This window comes from Macaca mulatta, chromosome 1 (assembly GCF_049350105.2).
Source record: "Macaca mulatta isolate MMU2019108-1 chromosome 1, T2T-MMU8v2.0, whole genome shotgun sequence".
NCBI classification, from domain to species: Eukaryota; Metazoa; Chordata; class Mammalia; order Primates; family Cercopithecidae; genus Macaca; species Macaca mulatta.
The window spans coordinates 151,353,874-151,366,280 of NC_133406.1; the positions used below are offsets into that span (position 1 = coordinate 151,353,874).

The 12,407-nt window shown below is 39.0% G+C and overlaps 1 protein-coding gene and 1 pseudogene across 6 annotated transcripts in view; both read left to right on the forward strand.

Annotated features, from left to right (window-relative positions):
• The window catches only part of LOC695158 (guanylate-binding protein 6), a 29,973-nt gene extending 22,797 nt beyond the window's left edge, over positions 1-7,176 (forward strand). For all 6 annotated transcript variants that reach the window (XM_015144533.3, XM_028831582.2, XM_028831578.2 and 3 more), the window contains 3 exons: positions 73-266; positions 1,256-1,454; positions 4,945-7,176. In XM_015144533.3, coding sequence (XP_015000019.3) covers positions 73-266; positions 1,256-1,454; positions 4,945-4,976 — 425 coding nt within the window. In that variant the 3' untranslated portion in view covers positions 4,977-7,176. The remainder of the gene's footprint in view (positions 1-72; positions 267-1,255; positions 1,455-4,944) is intronic.
• Positions 7,177-9,052: 1,876 nt separating this feature from the next.
• On the forward strand, positions 9,053-12,168 carry LOC144332688 (calpain small subunit 1 pseudogene; annotated as a pseudogene).
• Positions 12,169-12,407: the final 239 nt, after the last annotated feature.

Sequence of the window (12,407 nt, forward strand, 5' to 3'; positions counted from 1 at the left end):
TCTGAGCTCAGAAAAGTGGAGATGAATCTTCACCTATTATTTTCTTCTCTTTCTAATACCTTCATGGAGCAGTGGATCGGGCCAAGAAGGAGGCAGCTGAGAAGGAACAGGAACTTTTAAAACAGAAATTACAGGAGCAGCAGCAACAGATGGAGGCTCAAGAGAAGAGTCTCAAGGAAAACATAGCCCAGCTGAAGGAGAAGCTGCAGATGGAGAGAGAACACCTCCTGAGAGAGCAGAATATGATGCTGGAGCACAAGCTGAAGGTAAGTCTGCCCTTGGCCTCAGCAGGCCAGACGGTCCTTGCCCAGGTACCTCAGGAAGGGCTGGTGAAGGTTACAGCAGCATCTTGGAAGGAAGCACATCACCATTTGCTGCTTGGGAGTCACTAAAAGCCCTGATGCCTTCTGTGTGTGTGTGTGTGTGTGTGTGTGTGTGTGTCTGTGTCTGTGTGTGTGTGTGTTTTATTGTTTCAGTAAGACTTGGAATTCTTCTCTATATTCTCTATACTTAGATTCTGGACAGGTGAGGTTGAGTATGATCCCTACAAGTCCTTGGGGAATATAAATATGGTTTATATGAGCTGCTGTTTGGGGAGATTTTAAAAGTAATCTCAAGAGGTTAAACATACATTCCACACAGTGTATTTGATGTGAACGGCAACTGGTTTCCTTCACCAAGCACATATTACCAGGAGCTCTACTACCACCCAAACACCCTGAGGTGGATCTATGCTGACGTACAACTCTCAGAAATTTCCGGACTTAAAAGGACAGGAAAGGGAAACTTGCTGCAGTTGTTACCCTGTGTGGGCAGCCTGCCCAAATTAGCACACAGTGTAGGGAGAATTCTTGCGTTGTCCATCTGAAAGTTCTCTCATAAGGGATTTCTGCATCAGCTTATAAGTTCCTTTCATTCCTACAATATGGGTGACCATGCTGCCCAATTGGGACTGAGAATTTATGCAATCAGACCAATGGCTACCTCCCAACTGGCATCTTTTGGGCAGGAACATGTAGAATTTGTCCTCATACCTGAGTTAGCACCATAGCAAAACCATAATGTGGGTGAATATTAGTAAAGTTGTAAACTATGCTTCCTCACAATGTCTAGGTCCAAAGTCTCCTCTAATCATTGATAAAATGTTTTTAGGAGTAAAATAAAGAAAGTTTCACACAGGTCTTAAATACAAAATGTAAGTCTTAAGAGAATAGGGATTTTTTAAAATTTACTTTCCTTCCTACATTTTCTTTAGGTCCAGAAAGATTTGCTTGATGAAGGATTTAAGAAGAAATGTGAGGAGATGAATGCAGAGATAAATCAACTAAAACATGTGATTGATACTACAAAAAATGATGATACTTCCTGGATTGCGCATACCTTGGACAAACTTGTCAATGAGCTACCTTCAATATTGTCTGGTCCTGCTAAATTAATTGGTCAGGTTGTCAAAGGTGTGAGTTCGCTCTTTAAATAGCATGAGTTCCTCTATTAAGGATATTATAGATCATACATATATGCTTTGCACTATTTTTGATCCTGATCTGTATGTTTTTCATTTTCATTCAGCAAAGTTTTTTTTTTTTTTTTTTTTCAGAGAGTCTTACTCTGTCGCCCAGGCTGGAGTGCAGTGGTGCAATCTCGGCTCACTGCATCCTCTGCCTCCTGGGTTCAAGAGATTCTCCTGCTTCAGCCTCCCTAGTAGCTGGGATTATAGGTGCACACCACCACACCGAGTTAATTTTTGTATTTTTAGTAGAGACGGGATTTCACCGTGTTGGCCAGGCTGGTCTCGAACTATTGGCCTCAAATGATCCACCCGCCTCGGCCTCCCAAAGTGCTGGGATTACAGGCATGAGCCACCACGACCGGCCCTCATTTAGCAAAGTTTTAAACATAAAAGGTGCTTGTTAGAGGATATCAGTGCCTGGCCCACATGAGATAGAACAGATCCATACACACTTTGAAAAACTATGTTCACTTTTAGGAAATATAATTTTGAAAAATCATTTACATACCAGAGGTCCACTGGGCCATTGCTTTTAATGGCAAAATATTGGAATGTACTTGAATGTCCTTCACATAAGATTGGTAAGATAAATTTTAGTATGTGCATGTACTGGAATACTATATAGCCAGTAAACAAATTGACAGTGAAGCTCTCTTTATACCAGTAAAGAATGGTCTTGAAGAGATATTGTAAAATGAAAAAACAAAACAAAAAAAACAAGTTGTAAAGCAATGTAGATTATCTTATCACCAATGAAAAAATGCAATTATTATATACAAGCATGCAAATATATCTCTGGAAAGATTAATGAAAATCTATTATTATTAGCTCCTTCTGGGAAGAACCAGGTGAATGTAGAGGTTGAAGGACCACATACTCTTCACTTTAAACTCTTGAATTTTGTAAGGAAATCTTATTTTACCTATTCAGAAATAAATAAGAAAATGTAAGAGACAATGCTAATAATGATAACAATAAAAAAATGGTGAAATTGGCTATCAGATGATGAAATTGCTTGTTGCTTCTAGGAATTCTATCAGCCAGCCCAATGAGGGGTCTAAGACTAAGATCTGAGTACTAGAATGCAAAAAAAATTGAATCCTATTCTTGTTTTCCTTTTGGCCTGGTTTTCCGATTGCTTCTATTTGTTTTGAGACTAAGGCATACACTTTTCTGTGGCCTTTGAAATCTCAGCTATAGTAGCCTCTACTTCCTTTCTCTGAATTCAAGTTTTAAGGTGTTAGAAGCATAAATTACCAAACATTAAGATTAAGCACTGATAACAGGGATCCTGCCAACCTTGTCACTAGTGGTCTCTTTGCAGTAGCCTCAGATAGAAAGGACAATGTGCCTTTCCAGAACCGAACACCCTGATGGGGGATGATAGACCCAGACACATAGAGGCCTGGTGTTGACCCTTCATTGTTAGAATCTAAGAAGATTCACTTACAGTAATGAGTGGCAGACAGCTAGGCCTGAATGAATGACATAATTCTGTAGATGGCCAATACAGTGGACCAGCCATAGGGTTAAATGGAAAGGAGAGAAAACAATCAAGTGAAATAAATGCTGTCTACCAGGAGGTTGAGAGGTAGCCCCGATAAAGTGTCACATCCATAGCCTTGATCTGAGCTAAATTCCCTGAACTCAGCTGGAGTGGAGGGCAGTACCCCAGGAAAAGGACACTGCAAATCCAGGACCCAAATAAATGATAATGATTTCCCAAGTTCTCCCCCTAGGAAACCTCTGGAGCCATTTACTGGATACCCATATACTAGGGAAATACAAACACAAATATTTCAAGGACCCTTGGAATCTGGATCCAAGTTGCCCATGGTACCCAGATCATGGAAAGTCATCATAAAATACCTGTTAAAATAGGAAGTTAGGGCCTCCAGGTTATAAATATAGTCTTGGCCCACATGAACTTATTGCAATATAGTATTTGTTCAAATTAAAAGATAAGGTTTGCTTGAAGACAGATACCTTGCTTATTTTTCTGTCCATCCCCTTGGGAGTATGTTCAGACATAGGATGTGCTAAAGAAGCTTCTTTTATAAAAACAATAGGATGATGCATGCATGATTATTTTCAATTGGCAAAATCTCATGAACTTCCCAGAGATCAGTGGTAAAAAGTTGTTTGAATTCTCGACACCAGGTTAAGGTCTCTGAGGTGATTTAAAGGCTATGAGGCCAGGTGCAGTGGCTCACGCCTATAATCTCAGCAACTTGGGAGGCTGAGGCAAGTAGATCCCTTGAGGTCAGGAGTTTGAGACCAGCCTGGCCAACATGATGAAACCCTGTCTCTACTAAAAGTACAAAAATTAACCAAGTGTGGTGGCACATGCCTGTAATCCCAGCTACACAGTAGGCTGAGGCAGGAGAATCATTTGAACCTGGGAGACAGAGGTTGCTGTGAGCCAAGATTGTGCCATTGCACTCCAGCCTGGGCAACAGAACCTGGGTGACAGAGCGAGGCTCTGTCTCAAAAAATAATATAAAATACAATACAATACAATACAATACAATAAAAGCTATGAGAAGAAAAGAAATTTTCCTGGTACAGTGTACTCTCGAACTCATGTCTTACAGTCTCTGTGAAATTGGGCCAAAGATGGAATTTTTTTTTCTCTGCTTTATGCAGTGACTCAGACAAATCTATGAGCTCACACAAATCTGTAACTTCATGTATCACAGTCTCTATAAAACTGTATCAAAGAATTTTTCTCTGTGCTTTATAGAGTGATTCACCCAGATCTGTAAAGAAATGAAGACAATTTTAGAGCTTTCAATATCTGATATTTCACATCAGGTCAAATCTGATACTTACAAAACTGGATAGATCTATTTCAGATAGCTTTGAAGCTTATAATAAGAATCTCATTCAATGTTATCTAAGGACTATAGTTCAAGAAGACTAAGACACTCTTCAGTCGGGGCACAATAAGAACACCTTATAAGCACCACTCATCCTTCCTTTTCTGAGCATGCTTTTGGCATGTTTCAATGATTCAGAGACATTCTAGTGAATCCCATTTTGACAGCAAAGTGGGATCAAGAGACCCCAAGGCCATCCTCAGGATCAATGACTCTTTAGAAGACATGGAACTCAGAGATACATCCCATCAGTATCTAATTTATTGAGAGTTTTTAGCATGAAGCGCTGTTGAATTTTGTCATAGGCCTTTTCTGCATCTGTTGAGATAATCATGTGGTTTTGTCTTTGGTTCTGTTTATGCTGGATTACATTTATTGATTTGCGTATGTTGAACCAGTCTTTTATCCCAGGTATGAAGCCCACTTGATTGTGGTGGATAAGTTTTTTGATGTGCTACTGGATTCAGTTTGTCAGTGTCTTATTGTGGATATTCACATCAATGTTCATCAGGGATATTGGTCTAAAATTCTCTTTTTTTATTGTATCTCTGCCAGGCTTTGGTATCAGGATGATGCTGTCCTCATAAAATGAGTTGGGAGGATTCTCTCTTTTTCTGTTGATTGGAATCCACAGCCAATATGATACTGAATGGGCAAAAACTGGAAGAATTCCCTTTGAAATCTGGCACAAGACAGGGATGCCCTCTCTCACCACTCCTATTCAATATAGTGTTGGAAGTTCTGGTCAGGGCAATCAGGGAGGAGAAAGAAATAAACGGTATTCAATTAAGAAAAGAGGAAGTCAAATTGTCTCTGTTTGCAGATGACATGATTGTATATTTAGAAAACCCCAACGTCTCAGCCCAAAATCTCCTTAAGCTGATAAACAACTTCAGCAAACTCTCAGGATATAAAATCAATGTGCAGAAATCACAAGCATTCTTCTGCACCAATAAGAGACAAACAGAGAGCTAAATCATGAGTGAACTCCCATTCACAGTTGCTTCAAAGACAATAAAATACCTAGGAATCCAACTTACAAGGGATGTGAGGGACCTTTTCAAAGAGAACTACAAGCCACTGCTCAATGAAATAACAGAGGACACAAACAAATGGAAGAACATTCCATGCTCATGGATAGGAAGAATCAATATCGTGAAAATGGCCATACTGCCCAAGATAATTTATAGATTCAATGCCATCCCCATCAAGCTACCAATGACTTTCTTCACAGAATTGGAAAAAACTGCTTTAAAGTTCATATGGAACCAAAAAAGAGCCCACATTGCCAAGATAATCCTAAGCAAAAAGAACAAAGCTGGAGGCATCACGCTACCTGACTTCAAACTATACTACAAGGCTACAGTAACCAAAACAGCATGGTACTGGTACCAAAAGAGATATATAGACCAATGGAACAGAACAGAGCCCTCAGAAATAATACCACATATCAACAACCATCTGATCTTTGAAAAACCTGACATAAACCAAAAATGGGGAAAGGATTCCTTATTTAAAAAATGGTGCTGGGAAAATTGGCTAGCCATACGTAGAAAGCTGAAACTGGATCCCTTCCGTACACCTTGTACAAAAATTAATTCAAGATGGATTAAAGACTTAAATGTCAGACCTAAAACCATAAAAACCCTAGAAGAAAACCTAGGCAATACCATTCAGGACATAGGCATGGGCAAGGGCTTCATGTCTAAAACACCAAAAGCAATGGCAACAAAAGCCAAAATTGACAAATGGGATCTAATTAAATTAAAGAGCTTCTGAGCAGCAAAAGAAACTACCATCAGAGTGAACAGGCAACCTACAGAATGGAAGAAAATGTTTGCAATCTATTTATCTGACAAACGGCTAATATCCAGAATCTACAAAGAACTCAAACAAACTTACAGGAAAAAAACAAACAACCCCATCAAAAAGTAGATGAAGGATATGAACAGACACTTCTCAAAAAAAGACATTTATGCAGCCAACAGACACATTAAAAAATGCTCATCATCACTAGCTATCAGAGAAATGCAGATCAAAACCACAACGAGATACCATCTCACACTAGTTAGAATGGCGATTATTAAAAAGTCAGGAAACAACAGGTGCTGGAGAGGATGTGGAGAAATAGGAACCCTTTTACACCGTTGGTGGGACTGTAAACTGGTTCAACCATTGTGGAAGGCAGTGTGGTGATTCGTCAAGAATCTAGAACTAGAAATACCATTTGCCAGAAATCCCATTACTGGGTATATACCCAAAGGATTATAAATCATGCTGCTGTAAAGACACATGCACATGTATGTTTATTGCAGCACTATTCACAATAGCAAAGACTTGGAACCAACCCAAATGTCCATCAGTGACAGACTGGATTAAGAAAATGTGGCACATATATATCATAGAATACTATGCAGCCATATAAAAGGATGAGTTCATGTCCTTTGTAGGGACATAGATGAAGCTGGAAACCGTCATTCTCAGCAAACTATCGTAAGAACAGAAAAACAAACACTTCATGTTCTCACTCATAGGTGGGAATTGAACAATGATTACACCTGGGCACAGGAAGGGGAACATCACACACCGGGGCCTGTCTGGGGTCGGGGAAGGGGGAGGGATAGCATTAGTAGATATACCTAATGTAAATGATGAGTTAATGGGTGCAGCACACCAACATGGCACACATATACATATGTAGCAAACCTGCATGTTGTACACATGTACCCTAGAACTTAACGTATAATTTAAAAATATTAAAAAATAAAGACATGGAACTCAGAAAAATGTTATGCTCACAGTTACAGCTCATTACATTGAACAGCTACAAATTGAAACCAACAAAAACAAAAGGGACATGGACCAGAGTCTGACACCAAGCATAGGCTTGCATTTGTGTTCTCCCTTGAGAGTTGCACAGACATTATTTAATTCTCCCACAAATAATGTGTGACACATGTCAACCAGGGATGGTCACACAAACTTTAGTGTTTTTATTAGAGGGCAGTCATGTAGGAATGGGGTGCTCATGTGGCTGATCTTATTTGCTCAGACTCCTGCCTCTTCAGAGGTCAAACTGGTGTGGTATATCCTAAGACCGCCACCATAAATCACATTTTTAGCATAAAGTACCCGGTATGGCCCAAGCCCTCAACATGTCCAAACATTTATTATAAGGCTGGTTGTTCTAAGGGCCTACCCTTTATGTCCCAGGAACCAGTTGAGGGCCAGACCTTTCTTACAGAATTAACCTTTTATTAGATAGTGTTAAAGAATGAAGAAGGTGATAACATGAGAAATACAAAATAAAGATTTATATTGTCTTACTGGAAGAATATGTCTATTTTTTTCTTGACTTTTGAAAGTATAAATATTCTCTCTCTGAAAGATGTAACTAGGCTCTAGCAAAATATGCTGTAAGTATATGTTTTTGAAAGTAGTTTATTTTATTTCATTGTTATTCTGTGCTTAGCAACTTCCAATCTGATTACAGTTGACCCTTGAACAACGTGGGTTTGAACTTTGAGTTCACTTACCATGGATTTTTTTCAAGTAAACACAGTATGAAAATATACTGTTTGAGGAATGTGAAACTCACGTATATGGAGGGCCATCTTTTGGTATACACGAATTCTGCAGGGCCACTGCTGGACTTGGGTATGCAAGGATTTTGCATGGATTATCCACAGTGGTCCTAGAACCAATTCTCTATGTATGCTGAGGGATGACTGTAGTTATTTTTCTTGATATAGAATAGAAAAAGTATTTAATAAGGAATATATGTATATGAGACTTAAGAAGTTATAACACTGATTATAACCTGGATATGGTACAAATTTCATGGTACTAATTGGCCTAAAATCACTTGATCCAACATCGGGCCCAAATTTCCTTAATGTGTTCAAACTCAAGCTGCTGGAGTTTCTCAAGGAATCATAACCCATGAAAATAAATTATCAATCACCTTTCAACAACCAGAAATCACCACTGAAACAGGCTTTGATCAATCTTAAAAATTGACATCAAATTTTTAGGTTGATTCCCACCTCCTATTGAATTTTCTACCACCAAGGCCATGCTCTGTCACCTAGAATCAGTTTTAAAACATCCTTCAGATAGTCATCTCTGGTAGTGGGGCATTGAACTATCTTCAGTTACAGCACAAAATCCCATACAATTTAAACTAAGCTAAAAAGAAATTCCAAACTCAGTGAAGTTTTCTCCTCCACTCTAAGTGAGGATCGTGCCCTGGTTAGCTTTGTTAGTTCAACCACATAGATAGACCTTACCTAAGGAAAGATAAGTACCCTATCTCACAATTTCCAAATATCACTTAGAAACGAGTTTTATGAACTTCTCTTTGGCCTTGTATCCTCTTATCTCCAATCTTGATTTTGAGTTATAGGAAAGAGGAACAGTCTTAGTTGCCACTCCTGTAAAATCAATAAATCATGGTGGTTCAGGTCCTAGAAGGATGCCACAGCTTCTCCTGAGCCTGGTGAGTGATGGTACTCATGGTGTTGTGACAAAGTGCCCATTCGAAAGCACTATCAGTGCAAAAATCCACAAGTCGTTCTTGCAATCAATCTAGAAAGTATATGGCAGCAAGAGATTTAGGCATCTACTCTTCGTTCATTCATTTGTTCACTTGCTATTTCAGCTAGATAATGGGACAAAAAACACGTATTTTTGAAGACAGTCTTAAGTTCAAACTTCAGATGTGGATAAGCATTTCTTTAGCAATTTTTTATCAGTTATGGGCTGTATTGAGGATAAAAATGCTATGAATTAAACCCAACAAGTGTTTATTGTTCATCCACTAAATGCCAGGCACTGAATTTTATTTTATGTATGATTCAATATACCAGTCTCTGCCCTCATAAAGATGACTTTTTGGTGAGGGAAATAAAGAAGTAAAACTATAAATGCAACCAGGGTGATAATGTTTGCCAGAAATGTTATGAAAAACTACAATGTAAAAGAAAATGTGGTAATTCCAATAAATGGGAACAAGTACTCTGTGAGTTCAGAACAAGAAGAGACTATGACCATAAAAAATAGCCCTAGGCTTAAAATAACTGGTCTTTTAAAAAGTTATACAAGGTGTAATTGTAGAGATAAAGGGACCATTCAAGAGGAAAGACCAGCATAAGCCAAGTCAGATATGTTAGAAAGTGTAGGTCTTACTAAAGGTACTGTAGAATTATTCCATTTGCCTGAAGCACTGAATAGGTGTGTTGAAATGAAAGATGAGACTGGAAATGAGATTAGGGCTTGACAAAAAGGGACTTGAAGATCAGGAAAATAGAATTAGACATCTTCAAACCATACCAGAATTCCAGATTTGGCTTATGGTTTTACTGCCATCAAGAGCTTATAATTTGGTATAATGTGGGGTTTTTTGATCAGATTCTTAACAGATTCTATCTGGAAGATTGGAAATAATTTATATTTTGAGGAAAAATCATATCCCCAGATCCCTTTGTATTATTCCTAAAGTAATCAATTTAAATTAAAAAACAAACAAAAATAGGACTTATTTCAACAAAATCAATTTATTTTAACATTGGGAAATCATATGGGTGTTTTCTGAGATTATTATTGAAAATTCAAACTGGGAAATCCATGTTTTAAAAGTATAGGAAGCCAAAGATCTATTTATGAACTACTTTCAATTTATATTTAGAATAATGTACAATAAAGAGAAATGATTCATTGCAAATAATACTATAAAATTATCCCATGTATAATTTTTTCAATGAGTCCATTTTATAATATCAGACAAACAAAAGCTGAAGTATTTCATCAATAACAGACCTGTCTTACAAGAAATGCTAAAGGGATTCCTTCAATCTGAAAGAAAAGGACATTAATGAGCAATAAAAAAAAATCAACTGAAGGTACAAAACTCACTGGTGGTAGCAAGTACACAGGGGAAAAAAAGAATATTACGTCACCATAATTGTGGTGTGTAAACTCCTCATATTGCAAGTAGGAAGACTAAAAGATAAACCTATCTAAAATAACAACTATAACAACTTTTCAAGCATTACACAGTATAATAATAAATAGAAACAACAAAAATTTGAAAAGCATGGAGATTAAATTAAAGTATAGAATTTTTATTCATTTTCTCTTTGCTTGTTTGTTATTTGTTTATGCAGTCAGGGTTGTCATCAGTTTGAAATAATAGCTTATAAAATATTATTTGCAAACCTCGTTGTAACCTCAAATCAAAAAACATACAACAGATACACAAAGAATAAAAAGCAAGAAATTAAAACATACCACCCGAAAAATCACCTTTGCTAAAAGGAAGACAGGAAAGAAAAGACCACAAAACTACTGGAAAACACATAAAATAGCAAGATTAAGTCCTTACTTATCAATGATTACATTGAATGTGAATGGACGAAACTCTCCAATCAAAAGCCATAGAGTGATCTTCCACTGATCAGGCCTCCAAGCACGTTCCCCAGGCCCCTATCCAGGTCTTCATCTCTCCCATTCCTGCCACTGCCACCTCCACCCTTCAAGAATGAGTTAACTAGGAACATGTCTCCTCACACCCAGAGGTCTGGCAATCAGTTCTTCAGCAGAGGCAGAAGAGGTGGCAGAGTGGCCATGTGCTTCCTAGGTGGAATCATTATCTCCATCATGGAGGTGGATACACAGCACAACCTAGAGCCCCTGCCTCCACACACACATTGCTCCAACACTGAGGCCAACAAGAGTGAGGAGGTCCATCATTTCTGGAGAGTCTTTGCCCAGTTGGCTGGAGATGGCATCAAGGTCAGCGGCGCAGAACTGATGAATGTTCTCAACAAGGCTGTTATCAGTAGGACTGAACTGAAGACTCCTGGTTTTGGCATTGATACATGTCAAAGCATGATAGCCATGATGGATAGTGACATCACAGGCAAGCTGGACTTTGAGGAATTCAAGTACCTGTGGAACAACATCAAAAGGTGACAGACAATATACAAGCAGTTTGATGTTGACTAATCTGGAACCATTTGCAGCAGTGAACTTGCAGGGGCCTTTGGGGCAGCAGGGTTCCACCTGAATGAACAACTACAACATAATATTCTGACACTATTTGGATGAAGGAGGGAACATGGATTTTGACAACTTTATCAGCTGCTTGATCAGGTCAGATGCTTCGTTCCATGCCTTGAAATCTCTTTACAAAGATGACACTAGACCCCTCCAAGTGAATATCCAAGAGTGGCTGCAGCTGACAATGTGTTTCTAAATGGGAAACCCAGGCCTGCCCCTTCACTGCCTTACTACAGGAGTCACCTTGGAGCCTCAGCCTCTCCCAGCGCTGATCCCGTTTGCAGTCACATCTTCATGGGTCCTGCTGACAAATGGGCCTTTTGTTCTTCCAGCCCTTGGCACCCAGCTTCTCAGTCAACATCCAGGGTCAAATGTGCCCCAACATGCCATGCCCTGAGTTGGCCCCAACTCTAAAACATGCTAACACACACTTCCAACAGTCACCCCACCCCACCATACCCATCTCACTCTCACGCCATAACCTCACTCTTGTACCTGTGCCAACCTCAACACTTGCATTGCTCGAATGACCCAAGGGCCCTCTCTCAGTTCTGGGAGGACGACTCCACTCCCTACACACCCTGGTCCACCCATTCACAGTTACCACACAAGCAGTCAAACATCAGGCTATTCCAGTCCCACATGTTCCAGTGCTTTCGTCTGTATTCTGCTCCTAGCCTGCCAGACCCAGGAGGAAGAAAAAATGTATGAAAAAAAGAAAGGGAGAGAGAGAGAGGAAGGAAGAAAGGGAGGGAAGGAGGGAGGGAGGGAGGAAGGGAGGGAGGGAGGAAAGAAAACAGAGTGGTTGAATGGATTTTAAAAACCAAACCCCAATGATCAGTTGCCTACAAGAAACACACTTCACCTATAAAAATACACATCAAATTAAATAAATGGATAGAAAAGATACTCTATGCCAATGGAAACCAACAAAAAGCAAAAGTAACTATACTTATATC